Raw genomic sequence first — 19,884 nt, forward strand, 5'->3', positions numbered from 1 at the left:
ACATATGGATAACTATAATATGTTCTGGCAAGAGTTTTGGCCCAAAACATATGGGCATATTTAATATTGCTGTCTATGTAGTTATTGTTCAGGAACTCCAGCAGAGGCTGGATTTGCACCTCAAACCTCAGTTCTGCCCTGTGCTGTGTGCTTTAATATAAAACACTGGCCAGTGTTAAATACAGAGACCACCTTGATCAACAATACCACAGCCATTTAGCTGCATCAATGTTAAAACATTTGGTTACCTCTGTAGTCACAAGTTTTCTGCATTAACCCCTTAGAAGCTGATAGGAGAAATTGTGCACTTTGGCTTTTACTACCTATAGAAGATCCCCACATCTATTTATGGCAGTATTTTTTTATGTATGTTATATATTATTTTACAAAAGCATAATATAATACAAGGAGATTTTAATACAATTTTATCACTGTACTTACGTGTTACAAAACCAGGAGATTTATCAGGATTCCAGTTATTGTGACTTTCATTTGTTGTTAGGTTTGTTGAAAAAGTTACTTTCTTAATGGGTGTCAACAAGAAACCTGCAATTAAACATGACATTTTAACATGGAAAATAACATTTTTCTTTCATCATTTAGACAGAGCAAACATTCTTAAAAATGTTTCCAATTTACTTCTGTTATCAAATTGGCTTAGTTCTTATGGTATGCTTTGTTGAAGAGATACCTAGGGTAGCGCACACATGTCTGTAGAAAGGCATGGCAGGAAAAAATTCTGCCATCTAGTGCTCTTGAAAACGTATTACATTCTTGTAAAACTGCAGCCATATAGTGCTCTAGACAAGTGCACGCCCCCGAGCTTACATTCCTGCTTTTCAAGAAGAGATACCAAGACAACTAAGAAAATCAGATAAAATAAGGAAATTTTAAAGTTGTTTAACATTATATGCTCTATCTATTTGAATCAAGAAAGATTTGTGGAAGCCAGTCCTTTTGCATGTAACTTACAAAGATAGGCACAGTGATCATAGTTATGAATAAGTAAATACATTGCACTGGTTATCATTTAAATACAAATAGGGAAAGAACTGTAGATTGTTTTGGCTTCAGACGTATGTAGTGTTTTATTTTTAAATTGATTTTATTGGAATAATAAATAGAATAATATTTATAAGTAATCCATGACAAGGGGGAATATGAAAATATATGAAAACTTGATAGATGTTCTAAAGTTGCTTTCATACGTATGCATATGTTTAAAGGAACATGTAACCGCATTTTTTTCCCCACGATTCAGATAGAGAATACAATTCCAATTTACTTCTATTATCAAATTTGCTCAGTTCTTTCACTATTCTTTGTTGAAGCGGTATCTGGATAGGTAGCGTGCACATGTCTGGAGCACTACATGACAGGAAATAGTGCTGCCCTCTAGTGCTCTTGCTAATGTATCACATTGTTGCAAAATTGCTTCCATATAGTACTGCAGACACTGGCACTTGCTTTCCTGTTTTTCAACAAAGTATATCAAGAAAATTGAGAGCATTTGATAATAGAGGTAAATTTGTTTAAAATTGTATGCTTGGGGGAACTTCCGGGCGGCGGCCATGACAGGTCGCTAGATATCATCCTGCTCCGGCATTTCTAACAAAGTCTGACTATTATAACAGCCCACCAGCTCTTTTGTCTAACTTACACCTTGATCCCTGCAGTATTAACGCTACTGCATCAGCTGAGCTCAAAACTACTGTGATAGAGAGAACTGTGAGCTCCCGGAACAAACTTTAAGGTTGCGGCCTTTATTCTACCCCCCGGCAAGGCCTGTATGGGCCTTGTCGTTACGCAGCATATTGTGCTGAATGCAAAGCACCTTGAGGATATTGGTGCCAAATACCCTGTGAGGCATTCGCTCTTCTACCTTTCAGATGGAGTCTAACTTTGCTGGACTGCACACTCAGCTAAAGGAACTTTTTGATGCACATTTCCTACGTCTCGCGTGCACTCTGGACACAGTATGGCGTCACAGCAGCAATCCAGAATGGCGCCCTCACATCGAGGACACAAAGCACACCCTGCCCGAGCATATCGATAGGAGCAAGAGTTCGGACGTGGCGTGGCGACCTGATGTCCCCCCCACAAGTAAGCAAACAAAGCGCAACACTCTGTGTAATCCCCAACGTACGGATCACCGCACCATTAATACCTACGCATCTTTACTCTCCTCCTGCCTTGAATTTGGGCCCCGGACCAGGTATGGGCAATTATGTGACTGGTCAAAGCGATAAGGGCATTGTTGTCCCACCGGTCACCATGTTACCGCAAATAGCAACATCACTGCAGGACAGTGACAAGAGATCCTTCAATGCGATCATAACTCTGGTCGCGTCTGTATTTTGTTCCAGACCCGGCTTTCTGGGTGACACCAATTGGGGTTCAAATATGCGAGATCTTGTGTATCAGGACTATAGACGATTGCCATATGGATTTTCAAGCATTAAAACTGGGGTGGGTTAGACACTGATTTCCATTTTGCCTAAGGTGGGGAGCCCTGCATCTACAGTTCCCAACGTGAATGAGCGCTCCAGACTATACAGACCCTCATAATCATTATCGAGACTTTAGCTGTATATTCTCATTCATTTAAAAAGTATTTTGCATTGTAGGGTTGTTATACTTTATGTGTTCTGATATTTGTAAGTTGGACAGAGAGCTAATTTTCTTTGTACACTGCACTAAAGAAGGGATGAAACAGGTATCACGGCGCTATGTGGGTGCCTACTATTTGCCCATTATATACCTATAGAAATAACTTGCCCTTTCTTTTCTCCCATACTAAATGCATTGTTTATGCTCTGATACTCACAACCCATATATTTATATTGCATCTATCAGCCTGAGGTTTAATAGGACAGCCAGTGATGCACACTGAAGTTGTTTTTTATACATGTGGGCATTTGTTAGTTATTGCATTTCAGGATGAATGCTTGACCTAAAGTTTACTTGCAGGTTCAACAGGCCCCTAGTATCTCAGATGTATGACTATCAGTTATCCCCCATATATTAATATTTGCCCATTATATACCTATAGAAATAACTTGCCCTTTACTTCCTCCCATACCAGTTGCATTGTTTATGCTTTGATACTCACAACCCTTATATCATAACCCATGTATTATATCGCATCTATCAACTCGAGGTTTAATAGGACAGCCTATGATGCACGCTGAAGTTGTTCTTTATACATGTGGGCACTTGTTAGTTATTGCATTTCCAGATGAATGCTTGACCATATGTATACTTGCAGATTTAACATGTCCTTAGTATTTCAGATGTATAGTTATCAGTTATCCCCCATATATTATGTCGCTTATCCTACTATAACAGTTCCCTAGGGCAGCAATTTGCAAACACTTTTTTTAAAGGAGTCTTTTGGGTTTAGTAACTGTAATTGACTGTTTACTAAATGCTTAACTCATATACTTCTGTAGGAAAAACATAGATTTGTACCCATCCCAAATAACTCCTATTGGTATTTCTATGGCTTCTGCTAGGATGCGATTTGATAGGAGTGAAAGAGAAACAATCTAACATTAGTGTTTGTAGAGGTAGCACCTTATAGAAACTAAGCCCTCACCTAACATATACTTGTATGGCAAACGTATTTCTTCTTTTCCAGCTAGCAGTACCACTCTTACTAATATTACTCCTTATTTTGATTCCCATAGCCACGTCTAGGAGTACTTGCTTCTGGTCCCTCATCAGTATGTATTGGGGTCCCGCTGTCTACGGCCGGGATGGTGAGATCCTGTCTTTCTATATTGGGATACAGTTGGATGTTCCATATCTGGACATAGGCTTACAACATATGTTTTAATAATGCTCCTAGTCGAGAAGTTTTCATCCACTTCCAGAATTAGATATGAGTGTAGTGTAGAATACCCCCTTACTTATTTTTTGTTGATACTCCTCATAATACATTCAAGCCTACATTATATGACTTAACATGGACTGCTTAGCTGGGAGCATAGGTTGTATTGTTTTATCAGTTAAAGAGTGCCCCCTGATAACCAATAGCTCTTTCCCTACAGTATATGTCTCTGTGGTCCTACCAATCAACTCTATACCCATGACCCCAACCCCCCATGCTTTAGCAAATGTGCTCTCTCATGTGACCCTACATAACCGGTTTGAAGTTAGTGTGTAGTCTAGCTCCAGTCATGCCCTTCTGTACTAGACTCCCAAGGTAAATCCATCCTACTAAGCAGTAAATTCTATTTTTTCCTCTATAATTAATACATTGAAAACATACAAGATAAACGTATTAAAAATAAAAAACTAGAAGTTCAACATATGGGATCCAAGAGTGGTCTCTTCCAGGCAAAAGGTACCTCCTGTAGCTTTGTACTCTCCATATTAATAAGAGGTCCAAGAGCGGCCTCAGTCGTCATCTAGGGGGTATACAGTTTTGATAGGCAAGCATTATACATATACTTCTATGATGTGTCATTAATACGTACTATTTATTCCAATTTTCTATTGTTTGTATGTTTCTTACCAGTTATTCTATGTGTTTCCTTTTGTTGACATGACATGCATGTATGCCTTTAACTGAACTTCAATAAAAATTATTTAAAAAAATAAATAAAAAAAAATAAAAAAAATTGTATGCTTTATCTGAATCATGAAAGAAAAATGTTGTGTTTTATGTCCCTTTAATTTCTAACATTAAATATCCAAATGTTTACTATTCCTTTCACATGTGTTACACAATTGGGGCTGTAAGGCACTGGGACCCATAAAACTAATATTAATACGATACATATGATACCTATGAAGGATACAGGTACAGGTAATGTCAACAATCAAAGGTTAAGATATGTACCATGGGAATACTCATGTATGATGATGTCTCAAACCAAGCTGTCCCCTGGAATTTCCCCACTCCTATAAAGAGGTTCAGGCTCCATTCCAGTGGTACGTCCCCAAAAGGCATAAGATTGTGCAGGCATCAAAGTGCCACAATCTCGCTGACCTTTTGAGGGAGCAAGGTTCCATTGGAGTGATGTAAACACTTGAGCAGTGATTTTAGTAACCCAAAGGTGCACTTTAAGAATGGTTCAGCCCCTCCAGTGGGCTTTTTTTTATAGACTTTTTCCACTGGACGAGAATTGTGGGTGATGGGCGTGTGCAACCATGCTCTGCACCAATATCCTCTACCATGTAAGGGACAGGACAAATATTGTGAGTCCACATGAGACAGGGGTTGCTGAAGTGATTTGTTTGTGTAGGAGCAAACAGTCCCAAGACATTAATTAGGATATTTTTGGTAGACTTGCTAGGCCTACGGTTTTATTTTATTTATTTTATTTTTTCTTTCTATGAATACTGTGTGAGAGCATTATACCATGTACATGTAAGTTATTGAGGTTGTGACAGGAGGGTGTTGGCAAGCACACATGCAATTTAGTATGCAGGTGATGGCTGAAGGTGACAGGTGAGGTTCTGATAAAGCCAAAATATTGAAGTCATGCATGCAAGTAATGTGTGTAGAGCAGGTGTTAGTGTGCAGAGATCTGTGATGATCTGTGGATGAAAAGCAATTATACAGTATGCATCATGTATGAGTTGACTTACCCTGGAGCCATCAATCAGGAAACTCTCCATTCACAAATCTGTCAAAGAGGGCAGAGTGATGTAGGATTTATGAGTTTGATTGCTTCTTGGGAATGATTCATTGGCACATGTAATGGTTGCAAACAACTTGCATATTGACATTTTTGCAATTCCTGTATAGGGCCTCTTGGTTTTGGAGGTGTCCTGAGTGCCACATGGGTGCAATCTATGGCACTCAGGACATTGGGCAATCCTCCCTATAGGTAGAATCCTTCTTGTCTATACAGGGAGTGCAGAATTATTAGGCAAATGAGTATTTTGACCACATCATCCTCTTTATGCATGTTGTCTTACTCCAAGCTGTATAGGCTCGAAAGCCTACTACCAATTAAGCATATTAGGTGATGCGCATCTCTGTAATGAGAAGGGGTGTGGTCTAATGACATCAACACCCTATATCAGGTGTGCATAATTATTAGGCAACTTCCTTTCCTTTGGCAAAATGGGTCAAAAGAAGGACTTGACAGGCTCAGAAAAGTCAAAAATAGTGAGATATCTTGCAGAGGGATGCAGCACTCTTAAAATTGCAAAGCTTCTGAAGCGTGATCATCGAACAATCAAGCGTTTCATTCAAAATAGTCAACAGGGTCGCAAGAAGCGTGTGGGAAAACCAAGGCGCAAAAACATAATTTATGCTTACCTGATAAATTCCTTTCTTCTGTTGTGTGATCAGTCCACGGGTCATCATTACTTCTGGGATATAACTCCTCCCCAACAGGAAATGCAAGAGGATTCACCCAGCAGAGCTGCATATAGCTCCTCCCCTCCACGTCAGTCCCAGTCATTCGACCAAGAATCAACGAGAAAGGAGTAACCAAGGGTGAAGTGGTGACTGGAGTATAATTTAAAAGATATTTACCTGCCTTAAAACAGGGCGGGCCGTGGACTGATCACACAACAGAAGAAAGGAATTTATCAGGTAAGCATAAATTATGTTTTCTTCTGTTATGTGTGATCAGTCCACGGGTCATCATTACTTCTGGGATACCAATACCAAAGCAAAAGTACACGGATGACGGGAGGGATAGGCAGGCTCATTATATAGAAGGAACCACTGCCTGAAGAACCTTTCTCCCAAAAATAGCCTCCGAAGAAGCAAAAGTGTCAAATTTGTAAAATTTGGAAAAAGTATGAAGCGAAGACCAAGTTGCAGCCTTGCAAATCTGTTCAACAGAGGCCTCATTCTTAAAGGCCCAAGTGGAAGCCACAGCTCTAGTGGAGTGAGCTGTAATTCTTTCAGGAGGCTGCTGACCAGCAGTCTCATAGGCTAAACGTATTATGCTACGAAGCCAAAAAGAGAGAGAGGTAGCAGAAGCTTTTTGACCTCTCCTCTGTCCAGAATAAACGACAAACAGGGAAGAAGTTTGGCGAAAATCTTTAGTTGCCTGCAAGTAGAACTTGAGGGCACGAACTACATCCAGATTGTGTAGAAGACGTTCCTTCTTTGAAGAAGGATTTGGACACAAGGATGGAACAACAATCTCTTGATTGATATTCCTGTTAGTGACCACCTTAGGTAAGAACCCAGGTTTAGTACGCAGAACTACCTTGTCTGAGTGAAAAATCAGATAAGGAGAATCACAATGTAAGGCTGATAACTCAGAGACTCTTCGAGCCGAGGAAATAGCCATTAAAAACAGAACTTTCCAAGATAACAATTTTATATCAATGGAATGAAGGGGTTCAAATGGAACACCCTGTAAAACGTTAAGAACTAAGTTTAAACTCCATGGCGGAGCAACAGCTTTAAACACAGGCTTGATCCTAGCTAAAGCCTGACAAAAAGCCTGGACGTCTGGATTTTCTGACAGACGCCTGTGTAACAAGATGGACAGAGCTGAAATCTGTCCCTTTAATGAACTAGCTGATAAACCCTTTTCTAACCCTTCTTGTAGAAAAGACAATATCCTAGAGATCCTAACCTTACTCCAGGAGTAATGTTTGGATTCGCACCAGTATAGGTATTTACGCCATATTTTATGGTAAATCTTTCTGGTAACAGGCTTCCTAGCCTGTATCAGGGTATCAATAACCGACTCAGAAAAACCACGTTTTGATAAAATCAAACGTTCAATTTCCAAGCAGTCAGCTTCAGAGAAGTTAGATTTTGATGTTTGAATGGACCCTGTATCAGAAGGTCCTGTCTTAGAGGTAGAGACCAAGGCGGACAGGATGACATGTCCACTAGATCTGCATACCAAGTCCTGCGTGGCCATGCAGGCGCTATTAGAATCACTGATGCTCTCTCCTGTTTGATTTTGGCAATCAATCGAGGAAGCAGCGGAAAGGGTGGAAACACATAAGCCATCCCGAAGTTCCAAGGTGCTGTCAAAGCATCTATCAGAACCGCTCCCGGATCCCTGGATCTGGACCCGTAGCGAGGAAGTTTGGCGTTCTGGCGAGACGCCATGAGATCTATCTCTGGTTTGCCCCAACGTCGAAGTATTTGGGCAAAGACCTCCGGATGAAGTTCCCACTCCCCCGGATGAAAAGTCTGGCGACTCAAGAAATCCGCCTCCCAGTTCTCCACTCCCGGGATGTGGATTGCTGACAGGTGGCAAGAGTGAGACTCTGCCCAGCGAATTATCTTTGATACTTCCACCATTGCTAGGGAGCTTCTTGTCCCTCCCTGATGGTTGATGTAAGCTACAGTCGTGATGTTGTCCGACTGAAACCTGATGAACCCCCGAGTTGTTAATTGGGGCCAAGCTAGAAGGGCATTGAGAACTGCTCTCAATTCCAGAATGTTTATTGGAAGGAGACTCTCCTCCTGATTCCATAGTCCCTGAGCCTTCAGAGAATTCCAGACAGCGCCCCAACCTAGTAGGCTGGCGTCTGTTGTTACAATTGTCCAGTCTGGCCTGCTGAATGGCATCCCCCTGGACAGGTGTGGCCGATGAAGCCACCATAGAAGAGAATTTCTGGTCTCTTGATTCAGATTCAGAGTAGGGGACAAATCTGAGTAATCCCCATTCCACTGACTTAGCATGCATAATTGCAGAGGTCTGAGGTGTAGGCGTGCAAAAGGTACTATGTCCATTGCCGCTACCATTAAGCCGATCACCTCCATGCATTGAGCTACTGACGGGTGTTGAATGGAATGAAGGACACGGCATGCATTTTGAAGCTTTGTTAACCTGTCCTCTGTCAGGTAAATCTTCATTTCTACAGAATCTATAAGAGTCCCCAAGAATGGAACTCTTGTGAGAGGAAAAAGAGAACTCTTCTTTTCGTTCACTTTCCATCCATGCGACCTTAGAAATGCCAGAACTAACTCTGTATGAGACTTGGCAGTTTGAAAGCTTGAAGCTTGTATTAGAATGTCGTCTAGGTATGGAGCTACCGAAATCCCTCGCGGTCTTAGTACCGCCAGAAGGGCACCCAGAACCTTTGTGAAGATTCTTGGAGCCGTAGCCAATCCGAATGGAAGAGCTACAAACTGGTAGTGCCTGTCTAAGAAGGCAAACCTTAGATACCGGTGATGATCTTTGTGGATCGGTATGTGAAGGTAAGCATCCTTTAAATCCACTGTGGTCATGTACTGACCCTCTTGGATCATGGGTAAGATTGTCCGAATAGTTTCCATTTTGAACGATGGAACTCTTAGGAATTTGTTTAGAATCTTTAAATCTAAGATTGGCCTGAAAGTTCCCTCTTTTTTGGGAACCACAAACAGGTTTGAGTAGAACCCTTGTCCTTGTTCCGACCGCGGAACCGGATGGATCACTCCCATTATTAACAGATCTTGTACGCAGCGTAGAAACGCTTCTTTCTTTATCTGGTTTGTTGACAACCTTGACAGATGAAATCTCCCTCTTGGGGGAGATAATTTGAAGTCTAGAAGGTATCCCTGAGATATGATCTCTAGTGCCCAGGGATCCTGAACATCTCTTGCCCAGGCCTGGGCGAAGAGAGAGAGTCTGCCCCCCACTAGATCCGGTCCCGGATCGGGGGCTCTCGGTTCATGCTGTCTTTGGGGCAGCAGCAGGTTTCCTGGCCTGCTTGCTCTTGTTCCAGGACTGGTTAGGCTTCCAGCCTTGCCTGTAACGAGCAACAGCTCCTTCCTGTTTTGGTGCAGTGGAGGTTGATGCTGCTCCTGTTTTGAAGTTCCGAAAGGGACGAAAATTAGACTGTCTAGCCTTAGCTTTGGCTTTGTCTTGAGGTAGGGCGTGGCCCTTACCTCCTGTAATGTCAGCGATAATCTCTTTCAAACCGGGCCCAAATAAAGACTGCCCCTTGAAAGGTATATTAAGTAATTTGGACTTAGAAGTAACATCAGCTGACCAGGATTTTAGCCACAGCGCCCTACGTGCCTGTATGGCGAATCCTGAGTTCTTAGCCGTAAGTTTGGTTAAATGTACTACGGCCTCCGAAATGAAGGAATTAGCTAGTTTAAGGACTCTAAGCCTGTCCGTAATGTCGTCTAGCGTAGATGAACTAAGGTTCTCTTCAAGCGACTCAATCCAAAATGCTGCCGCAGCCGTAATCGGCGCGATACATGCAAGGGGTTGTAATATAAAACCTTGTTGAACAAACATTTTCTTAAGGTAACCCTCTAATTTTTTATCCATTGGATCTGAGAAAGCACAGCTATCCTCCACCGGGATAGTGGTACGCTTAGCTAAAGTAGAAACTGCTCCCTCCACCTTGGGGACCGTTTGCCATAAGTCCCGAGTGGTGGCGTCTATTGGAAACATCTTTCTAAATATTGGAGGGGGTGAGAACGGCACACCGGGTCTATCCCACTCCTTAATAACAATTTCAGTTAGTCTCTTAGGTATAGGAAAAACGTCAGTACTCGCCGGTACCGCAAAGTATTTATCCAACCTACACAGTTTCTCTGGTATTGCAACGGTGTTACAATCGTTGAGAGCTGCTAAGACCTCCCCTAGTAATACACGGAGGTTCTCCAATTTAAATTTAAAATTTGAAATATCTGAGTCCAATCTGTTTGGATCAGAACCGTCACCCACAGAATGAAGCTCTCCGTCCTCATGCTCTGCGAGCTGTGACGCAGTATCAGACATGGCCCTAGCATTGTCAGCGCACTCTGTTCTCACCCCAGAGTGATCACGCTTGCCTCTTAGTTCTGGTAATTTAGACAAAACTTCAGTCATAACAGTAGCCATATCTTGTAATGTTATCTGTAATGGCCGCCCAGATGTACTAGGCGCCAAAATATCACGCACCTCCCGGGCGGGAGATGCAGGTACTGCCGCGTGAGGCGAGTTAGTCGGCATAACTCTCCCCTCGCTGTTTGGTGAAATTTGTTCACATTGTACAGATTGACTTTTATTTAAAGTAGCATCAATACAGTTAGTACATAAATTTCTATTGGGCTCCACCTTGGCATTGGAACAAATGACACAGATATCTTCCTCTGAGTCAGACATGTTTAACACACTAGCAAAAAACTTACAACTTGGTTATAATCTTTTTTAGCAAAAAACGTACTGTGCCTCAAAGAGGTACTAACGATTAAATGACAGTTGAAATAATGAACTGAAAAACAGTTATAGCATCAAACTTTAAAACAACAAAACTTTTAGCAAAGGTTTGTTCCCATTAGTAAAATAACAATAATTAAATTTGACATAAAAAATACAAAGCAACGTTTTTATTCACAGTCACTATAAGAATTCTCACAGCTCTGCTGAGAGAATTTACCTCCCTTCAAAGAAGTTTGAAGACCCCTGAGATCTATCAGAGATGAACCGGATCATGCAGGAAATATAAAAGTAACTGACTGGTATTTTTTGATGCGTAGCAAAGAGCGCCAAAAACGGCCCCTCCCTCTCCCACACAGCAGTGAAGAGAAACGAAACTGTCACAATTAAAGCAAAAAAACTGCCAAGTGGAAAATAATGCCCAAATATTTATTCACACAGTACCTCAGCAATGTAAACGATTCTACATTCCAGCAAAAACGTTTAACATGATAAATAGTTATTAAAAAGGATTAGTGACCTTTAACAGAGTAGTTCCGGTGAAATACCATCCCCAGAATACTGAAGTGTATACATACATGTCATTTTAACGGTATGGCAGGATTTTTTCATCAATTCCATTCAGAAAATAAAAACTGCTACATACCTCAATGCAGATTCATCTGCCCGCTGTCCCCTGATCTGAAGCCTTTACCTCCCTCAGATGGCCGAGAACAGCAATATGATCTTAACTACTCCGGTTAAAATCATAGTAAAAAACTCTGACAGATTCTTCCTCAAACTCTGCCAGAGAAGTAATAACACGCTCCGGTGCTATTTTAAAATAACAAACTTTTGATTGAAGTCATAAAAACTAAGTATAATCACCATAGTCCTCTCACACATCCTATCTAGTCGTTGGGTGCAAGAGAATGACTGGGACTGACGTGGAGGGGAGGAGCTATATGCAGCTCTGCTGGGTGAATCCTCTTGCATTTCCTGTTGGGGAGGAGTTATATCCCAGAAGTAATGATGACCCGTGGACTGATCACACATAACAGAAGAAATAACTGCCCATGAACTGAGAAAAGTCAAGCGTGCAGCTGCCAAGATGCCACTTGCCACCAGTTTGGCCATATTTCAGAGCTGCAACATCACTGGAGTGCCCAAAAGCACAAGGTGTGCAATACTCAGAGACATGGCCAAGGTAAGAAAGGCTGATAGACGACCACCACTGAACAAGACACACAAGCTGAAACATCAAGACTGGGCCAAGAAATATATCAAGACTGATTTTTATGAAGGTTTTATGGACTGATGAAATGAGAGTGAGTCTTGATGGGCCAGATGGATGGGCCCGTGGCTGGATTGGTAAAGGGCAGAGAGCTCCAGTCCGACTCAGACGCCAGCAAGGTGGAGGTGGAGTACTGGTTTGGGCTGGTATCATCAAAGATGAGCTTGTGGGGCCTTTTCGGGTTGAGGATGGAGTCAAGCTCAACTCCCAGTCCTACTGCCAGTTTCTGGAAGACACCTTCTTCAAGCAGTGGTACAGGAAGAAGTCTGCATCCTTCAAGAAAAACATGATTTTCATGCAGGACAATGCTCCATCACACGCGTCCAAGTACTCCACAGCGTGGCTGGCAAGAAAGGGTATAAAAGAAGAAAATCTAATGACATGGCCTCCTTGTTCACCTGATCTGAACCCCATTGAGAACCTGTGGTCCATCATCAAATGTGAGATTTACAAGGAGGGAAAACAGTACACCTCTCTGAACAGTGTCTGGGAGGCTGTGGTTGCTGCTGCACGCAATGTTGATGGTGAACAGATCAAAACACTGACAGAATCCATGGATGGCAGGCTTTTGAGTGTCCTTGCAAAGAAAGGTGGCTAAATTGGTCACTGATTTGTTTTTGTTTTGTTTTTGAATGTCAGAAATGTATATTTGTGAATGTTGAGATGTTATATTGGTTTCACTGGTAAAAATAAATAATTGAAACGGGTATATATTTGTTTTTTGTTAAGTTGCCTAATAATTATGCACAGTAATAGTCACCTGCACACACAGATATCCCCCTAAAATAGCTATAACTAAAAACAAACTAAAAACTACTTCCAAAACTATTCAGCTTTGATATTAATGAGTTTTTTGGGTTCATTGAGAACATGGTTGTTGTTCAATAATAAAATGAATCCTCAAAAATACAACTTGCCTAATAATTCTGCACTCCCTGTATGTCAAGCCTCTGGAGTTTAGAAAAATGAAACAAACCTGTGGCAGCCAGTGCAGAGGACAGTTAGGTAATGTACCAGCACCTTAGAGATGGTTGAAAGCAACATTCCACTGATGACGCCCCTGTATGGTATGAAAACTACCAGAGGCCAAGAAATGTGTGTAACATAAAATGGGTAATGCCCTATTATAGTGGGACAGTGGCTCCAAGTCATACTCAATGAGGCTGTATAGATCAAGAAGACTTTCCTATATTAAGCAGTACCTCTCTTTTATTTCATTGTCCCTCAATCCCTGAAGTAAAACCATCTGATGTATTATTGTAGGGGACATCTTTATATATTTTTGTTGTCCAGGGGCTCCCAATCTCTCCTGCTCTCAAGGCTGGCCAGTAGCTTTCACCAACATACTAGGCCTCCCATGCTCTCTTGTCTGGCTAATTCACCAAGCCTCCCAACCTCTCTGTAATGGCCGGCCTCACCCCCTTGTACTCTCTCCTGATCAACAGCTCTCAACAAATGACCAGGCCATTCATCCTGCTGGGTAAGCATTCTCTCCTGACATTCTTCTATTTCTCTGCATTGGCAACTCTCCACATACAAACTATGCATACAGCCCTACATTGATTGGTTGCTTTTATATTATTTTAATAGGGTTAATGTATTTCATGTGTGTGTTGCAATGAAATTGAATTAATTTTATATTTTAACCTTAAAATTATTTTTTACTGTCAATTGCTGATAGATAGAAATTGGTATTATTACCTGTATTGATTTTGCATTAGTTGATATATTACAAATATGTTTATTTCTTATTTAACATTACATTGATGTTGATGATGTATTCAACATTATTTGTTATTTTTGGTTCTTTAATTGTCATAAAAAATGGCCATCAGTGATGTTAGCATGGGCAGTGGTATCTTGTTTTTTGAGTCCATGCATGCATCTATGGTTGCCCTATATTGTTATTGTAGTTAATATTATAGTTAATTTTTGGGGTGTTCATTCTTTACACTTTGTGTGTTGAATTTGATGTGGCCATTTGGTGGTCGATATGTGCTGGTTAAAGTGATTGTAAACTTGAACGGCGGAATGTATAACAAAATGAAAGGCTAATTATTTATATATTTTAGGGTCTTCAATGATTTTGATCAATGAAAGTGCCCACCATTTACTTTTTTATTAAAAATATTGTTGAAAGAATAGTTTAAGTTTACAATCACTTTAATTTGTGTTCGGAAGGACTGTGATCACCAAAGCTGTTTCTGTCCATGCATCATATTGGCGATTTTCCCTCTATTTGCTCAGATCCAAATGTTGTTATCTCTTGGATCATGATCACTCAAAATTTAAAATCACCAGTTGGGAACCGAAAAAACGATTATAAATGGGATCTGAGGGATTGGAATCAACCCCATAGCTACATGTAAACAATAGTGCAATAATAAAATGCTCTAACACGTTAGACTTTTGTTGTTGTTGCTTTTTTATGTCCCTTTAATGTACTATGATTTTTTTTCTTGATATTAGCAGAATTAGTTAGTACATTTTTCAAGACATAATCCTTAATATTAAATTATGGTAATTCAAATACAATGACACGTTGAAACATTTTGTAGTGCAGACCCTTTCTTGTGATTCACCTGCTGAGAACTCCGACTGTACCACTGTTTACATGTTATAGGTAAAGGGTGAGAGAGATGGATCTGCTGCTAATGTGAGGAGGTAGATAAATCACTGTTCTGTATGTTGCAGCAGTTATTGGGTTAATGAATATAGGGCCAGCTTAAGAGTGGAGCGCAAATTAATACTTTCGCTTGAGTGTTAATTGAAGTAAGCTTTTTGCACATGTCGGGTAGCGCTCGTATTATGAGTTGAAAGTAAACTGTTTTCTCTTTTCTGCTAACTCGACAAGTGCAAAAAACTGAAGTTAGAATATTGCGTGCTCGTTCACGTATTCCTCAATAGAAGTAAATGCAGAAAAAAAGTGTCAGGTCTAGGAGGTAATGTGCTAGATACATTGGGGTAGATTTATTAAATGTTGAATGGACATGATTTGCTATAGCGAATCATGTCCGCTCGACATCGCTAAATGCAGACAGTATACACTGTCTACATTTATCAGTGCACAAGCATTTCTGTGAAGGAGCTAATTACAGAACTCAGTGTGATTTCTATCCAAGGGTTAATTTTTCGTTTTGTCCCCAAATAATTAAAAAAATAAATGATACTTACTGTTGGGTTGTGCTTTCCTTTGAAGAAACGACTCATAATCCATCCCTCCCTTTGTAAGAGGTGTAAGCTGCTTATCTATAAAATTGTAAAAAAAAGTACAAACTCAAGAAAACATAATTTTAGCTTACACAGATATGAATATTTAAACAATGAATACATTAGTCTAATGGTCTTAAACGAGAGGATACTCTTAAGGGATACTGAAAAATTATTAAAATGTGTTTAGTCAGTCAGAGCATGTACCTCTGTATATGGGTGATGTTATTAAAGGTGTATAAGTAAATTTTTTTTATAAAATGATTTGTTTTAAAAGGGTCATTAAAGTATTTCTTACATATATGTATCAGAAATGAATGACTGTTGCAAAACATCTGCCTTTAAAAGCCTTTTAAATATTGCTTATGCCATCTCCTTTGCTGTGGCCAGTAAGAAACCAGTATCAATGAGCTCCCGCACATATTAAACCATCATAGCACAGCATTTAGGAGGATCAGGGTTCTAAATTCCATGGAATGTACTTCAACTGTCTGAGGGTAGCGAAAAAATAAAGCAAGAAAGCGTTGGTAAAATAAATGATAAACGTGGGAAGTTTTTTTCACTGTACTTAATTAAACATTATGGGCTAGATTACAAGGGATGCGCTAACATTATCACTGTTGCAATATTTCAATATCGTGACCGCACTAACTTGCATGCGTATTACAAGTTGAAAGTTAAATTGTGCTTGTCGAATTAGCGTGACTGAAGACCTTGTGTAAAGGGTTAGGAGGACTAAAATAACACTCATATATACACGATCTAATAAACATTATTAATATCAATACCTATTAATTCAAATATTTTATGAGGATTAAATGGTATATGACAAGAAGTTTGAATAGATATATACCTTTAAACATGTATTTTTATTCAATATTGATATTTAATATGTTATACTGTATATTTACTGCAAATATTTTACATTTCAGTGTTCTAAACATAGTAGAAAATGTTCCTAACATTTTTAAAATAGCTATTCCTATATATCTGTATATATTCATATAGATATATAGGTAAGATATATATTTTACAAAAACAGCATCAGATATATACTGTATATATATAGAAATATACATTTAAAAAAAACAAAAACATTTTCTTCTATTTGAACATCAGAATGTCGGGATAGCTTATCATGACAACTGTTACATAGTATAGCCGGAGATATACAGCCCCATTTATCAAGCTCCGTATGGAGCTTGAAGGGCCGTGTTTCTGGCGAGTCTTCAGACTCGCCAGAAACACAACTTATGAAGCAGCGGTCTAAAGACCGCTGCTCCATAACCCTGTCCGCCTGCTCTGAGCAGACGGTCAGGAATCGCCTGAAATCAACCCGATCGAATACGATCGGGTTGATTGACACCTCCCTGCTGGCGGACGCGAGTCAGCAGGGGGCGGAGTTGCACCAGCAGCTCTTGTGAGCTGCTGGTGCAATGTTAAATGCGGAGAGCGTATTGCTCTCCGCATTTAGCGAGGTCTTGCGGACCTGATCCGCAATCTCAGCTTGCTTACAACAGATACACTTAGCTTTGGTAGAACTGTGTTCAGGCAGCATGTTTCCTACAGTAGCTTCTGAGGCAGTGTCAGACAGACATTTTTGCAAAAATGTAAAAGAGAAAATAAGATTTAAACAAATATCCAATTTCCTCATATAGCAGTTTCAGGAATGGAAAAAATGCATATGCTAAATAGGACTCTCAATAAACAGTATTCATACAGAGATACTGATATAAAATCATTCAACAACATGTTCCTAAGTACACAACCATGCAAAAGTCAATTTAATTGTCGCAAAATGAGCTGTAATGCTGTTGGTTGTAGAATCAAGGAATATGAGATACGGCACAGGCTGCACTTTCCCTTCTCCTTCACAGGTAGCAGCTCTAAAAAGTAATCCAAAAAAACAGAGTGGCGCCAACATGTGTACATCAGTAGATCATGAAAAGGAATACCACATAAGTAAGCACAGGGTACTCACATTTACGAAGAGCACACCAATGTGCTTGTGGACACAGGGTGGTTATCACAGCTAAACAGCTAACTGTTCCCCAGCACGGGAACCAGAAGATGTCTTACAGGCAAACCGACAGTCCGTCTGTTAAGGTAGGGAAATGCTCAAGGTAGAAAGTTCAGGCAGCAGTATCATATAAAATATTTATTGTAAAAAAACAACAACAAAGATAAAAGATACCATAAAACTATTCTACTCCAATGAGCAATTTAAAAGCATGTATCAATCTTGCAACGCATTTCTCGGCTCTAAGGCCGTTTCATCAGGCATAACTAAACTTTTAATATCACTGACTTATATAGCCAAACACTACCAAACATTGTAAAAACCTCCCACATGTGGGAGTAGAGTACGGATCAATCCCTGCCCTCCTAAGAGTTAGTGTGTATTCAACACCTGTTCATTCATGTTAATAGATTCAAACGGATAGTCTATTTAAAAATCACATTGAACAAAAGATCTATACATGTAATGTGTTGCCACTACCTATGTGAGTCTACCACTAATGAACAATCATATAAACATAAACATAAGTGAGTGGTAATAATGAGTTTAACATGTGAGGCTATGCTACATTGTAACGCTACATTAGTATAATGTATATGATTACAATACACTGTGACATAGCTACTAGCAAACGTGGATCTGTCAGGAAACAATAATACAGACCACTGGGGCAAATGGATACCAAATAATAACAAAATAAAAATACATATATACTATACACTTATAAATCCTCAAGAAAAGAACTAAATACTTGGAAAAGTAAGCCTCACATAAAAAGAAATGATAACGATATCTAGGGTAATAATATATCAAAAAGATAAATATATATATATATATATATGTGTAGAAACATGTCCAATTAACTGCCCCTATCATGCATGTTATACTCTTCCTATTGTAAAAATACCAGTGACTGCTATCTACATACTGGCCTCTTTAGCCCCATATGGACAAATATCTCCTAAATAAATATTTATATACAGAAATATATATATGAAAAAGTGAGATTACACTATCTCATTCTTGTTATCACATTATGTGCAATGCCGCAAGCTTGAAATCTCACTTTTCCATATATATATTTCTATATATATTATGTATATACATATTTATTTAGGAGATATTTGTCCATATGGGGCTAAAGAGGCAAGTTTGCTAGTAGCTATGTCACAGTGTAGTGTAATCATATACATTATACTAGTGTAGCGTTACAATGTAGCATAACCTCACATGTTAAACTCATTATTACCACTCACTTATGTTTATCTTTATATTATTGTTCATTAGTGGTAGATTCACATAGGTAGTGGCAACACATTACATGTATAGATTTTTTGTTCGATGCGATTTTTAAATAGACTATCCATTTGAATCTATTAACATGAACGAACAAGGTCCGTACTCTACTCCCACATGTGGGAGGTTTTTACAATGTTTGGTAGTGTTTGGCTATATAAGTCAGTGATATTAAAAGTTTAGTTATACCTGATGAAACGGCCTTAGAGCCGAGAAACGCATTGCAAGATTGATACATGCTTTTAAATTGCTCGTTGGAGTAGAGTAGTTTTATGGTATCTTTTATCTTTGTTGTTGGATTTTTACAATAAATATTTTATATGATACTGCTGCCTGAACTTTCTACCTTGAGCATTTCCCTACCTTAACAGACGGACTGTCGGTTTGCCTGTAAAACATCTTCTGGTTCCAGTGCCGAGGAACAGTTAGCTGGTTAGGTGTGATAACCATCCTGTGTCCACAAGCACATTGGTGTGATCTTCGTAAATGTGAGTACCCTGTGCTTACTTATGTAATATTCCTTTTCATGATCTACTGATGTATACATGTTGGCGCCTCTCTGTTTTTTGGATTACAGAAAAGCAAACAGCATAGCCCTCTAGAATATAAAGAGAGCAAAAGCATAACGGAAGTGGGTAAAATAACTAAAATATTTGGCACCAAAAATGACGCACAACGCAAATAGAAATGAATTTTTTTTGGCGACTTGTAATCTAGCCTATACATGGAATTAAATTTAAATTTAATGCCCCTTTATAAAAAAAAGTGTGGATTGGCCACAACCTAAATGTCAAATTTAAAGGGACAGTAAACACCAGAATTTTTGTTGTTTAAAAAGGTAGATAATCCCTTTATTACCCATTCCCCAGTTTTGCATAACCAACACTGTTATAGAAATACACTTTTTACCTCTGTGATTACCTTGTATATATGCCTCTGTAAACTGCCCCTTTATTTCAGTTCTTTTGACAGACTTGCATTTTTAGCCAATCAGTGCTGAC

General features: G+C 39.5%; 1 protein-coding gene across 1 annotated transcript in view; it reads right to left on the reverse strand.

Annotated features, from left to right (window-relative positions):
• The window catches only part of TERB1 (telomere repeat binding bouquet formation protein 1), a 273,372-nt gene that overhangs the window by 47,085 nt on the left and 206,403 nt on the right, over window positions 1-19,884 (reverse strand). The window contains exons 17-18 of the mRNA XM_053715885.1: window positions 15,532-15,606; window positions 442-546 (exon numbers count right to left, since the gene is read on the reverse strand). Of these exons, the coding sequence (XP_053571860.1) occupies window positions 442-546; window positions 15,532-15,606 (180 nt within the window). The remainder of the gene's footprint in view (window positions 1-441; window positions 547-15,531; window positions 15,607-19,884) is intronic.

This window comes from Bombina bombina, chromosome 1, assembly GCF_027579735.1.
Source record: "Bombina bombina isolate aBomBom1 chromosome 1, aBomBom1.pri, whole genome shotgun sequence".
In the NCBI taxonomy this organism is placed as follows: domain Eukaryota; kingdom Metazoa; phylum Chordata; class Amphibia; order Anura; family Bombinatoridae; genus Bombina; species Bombina bombina.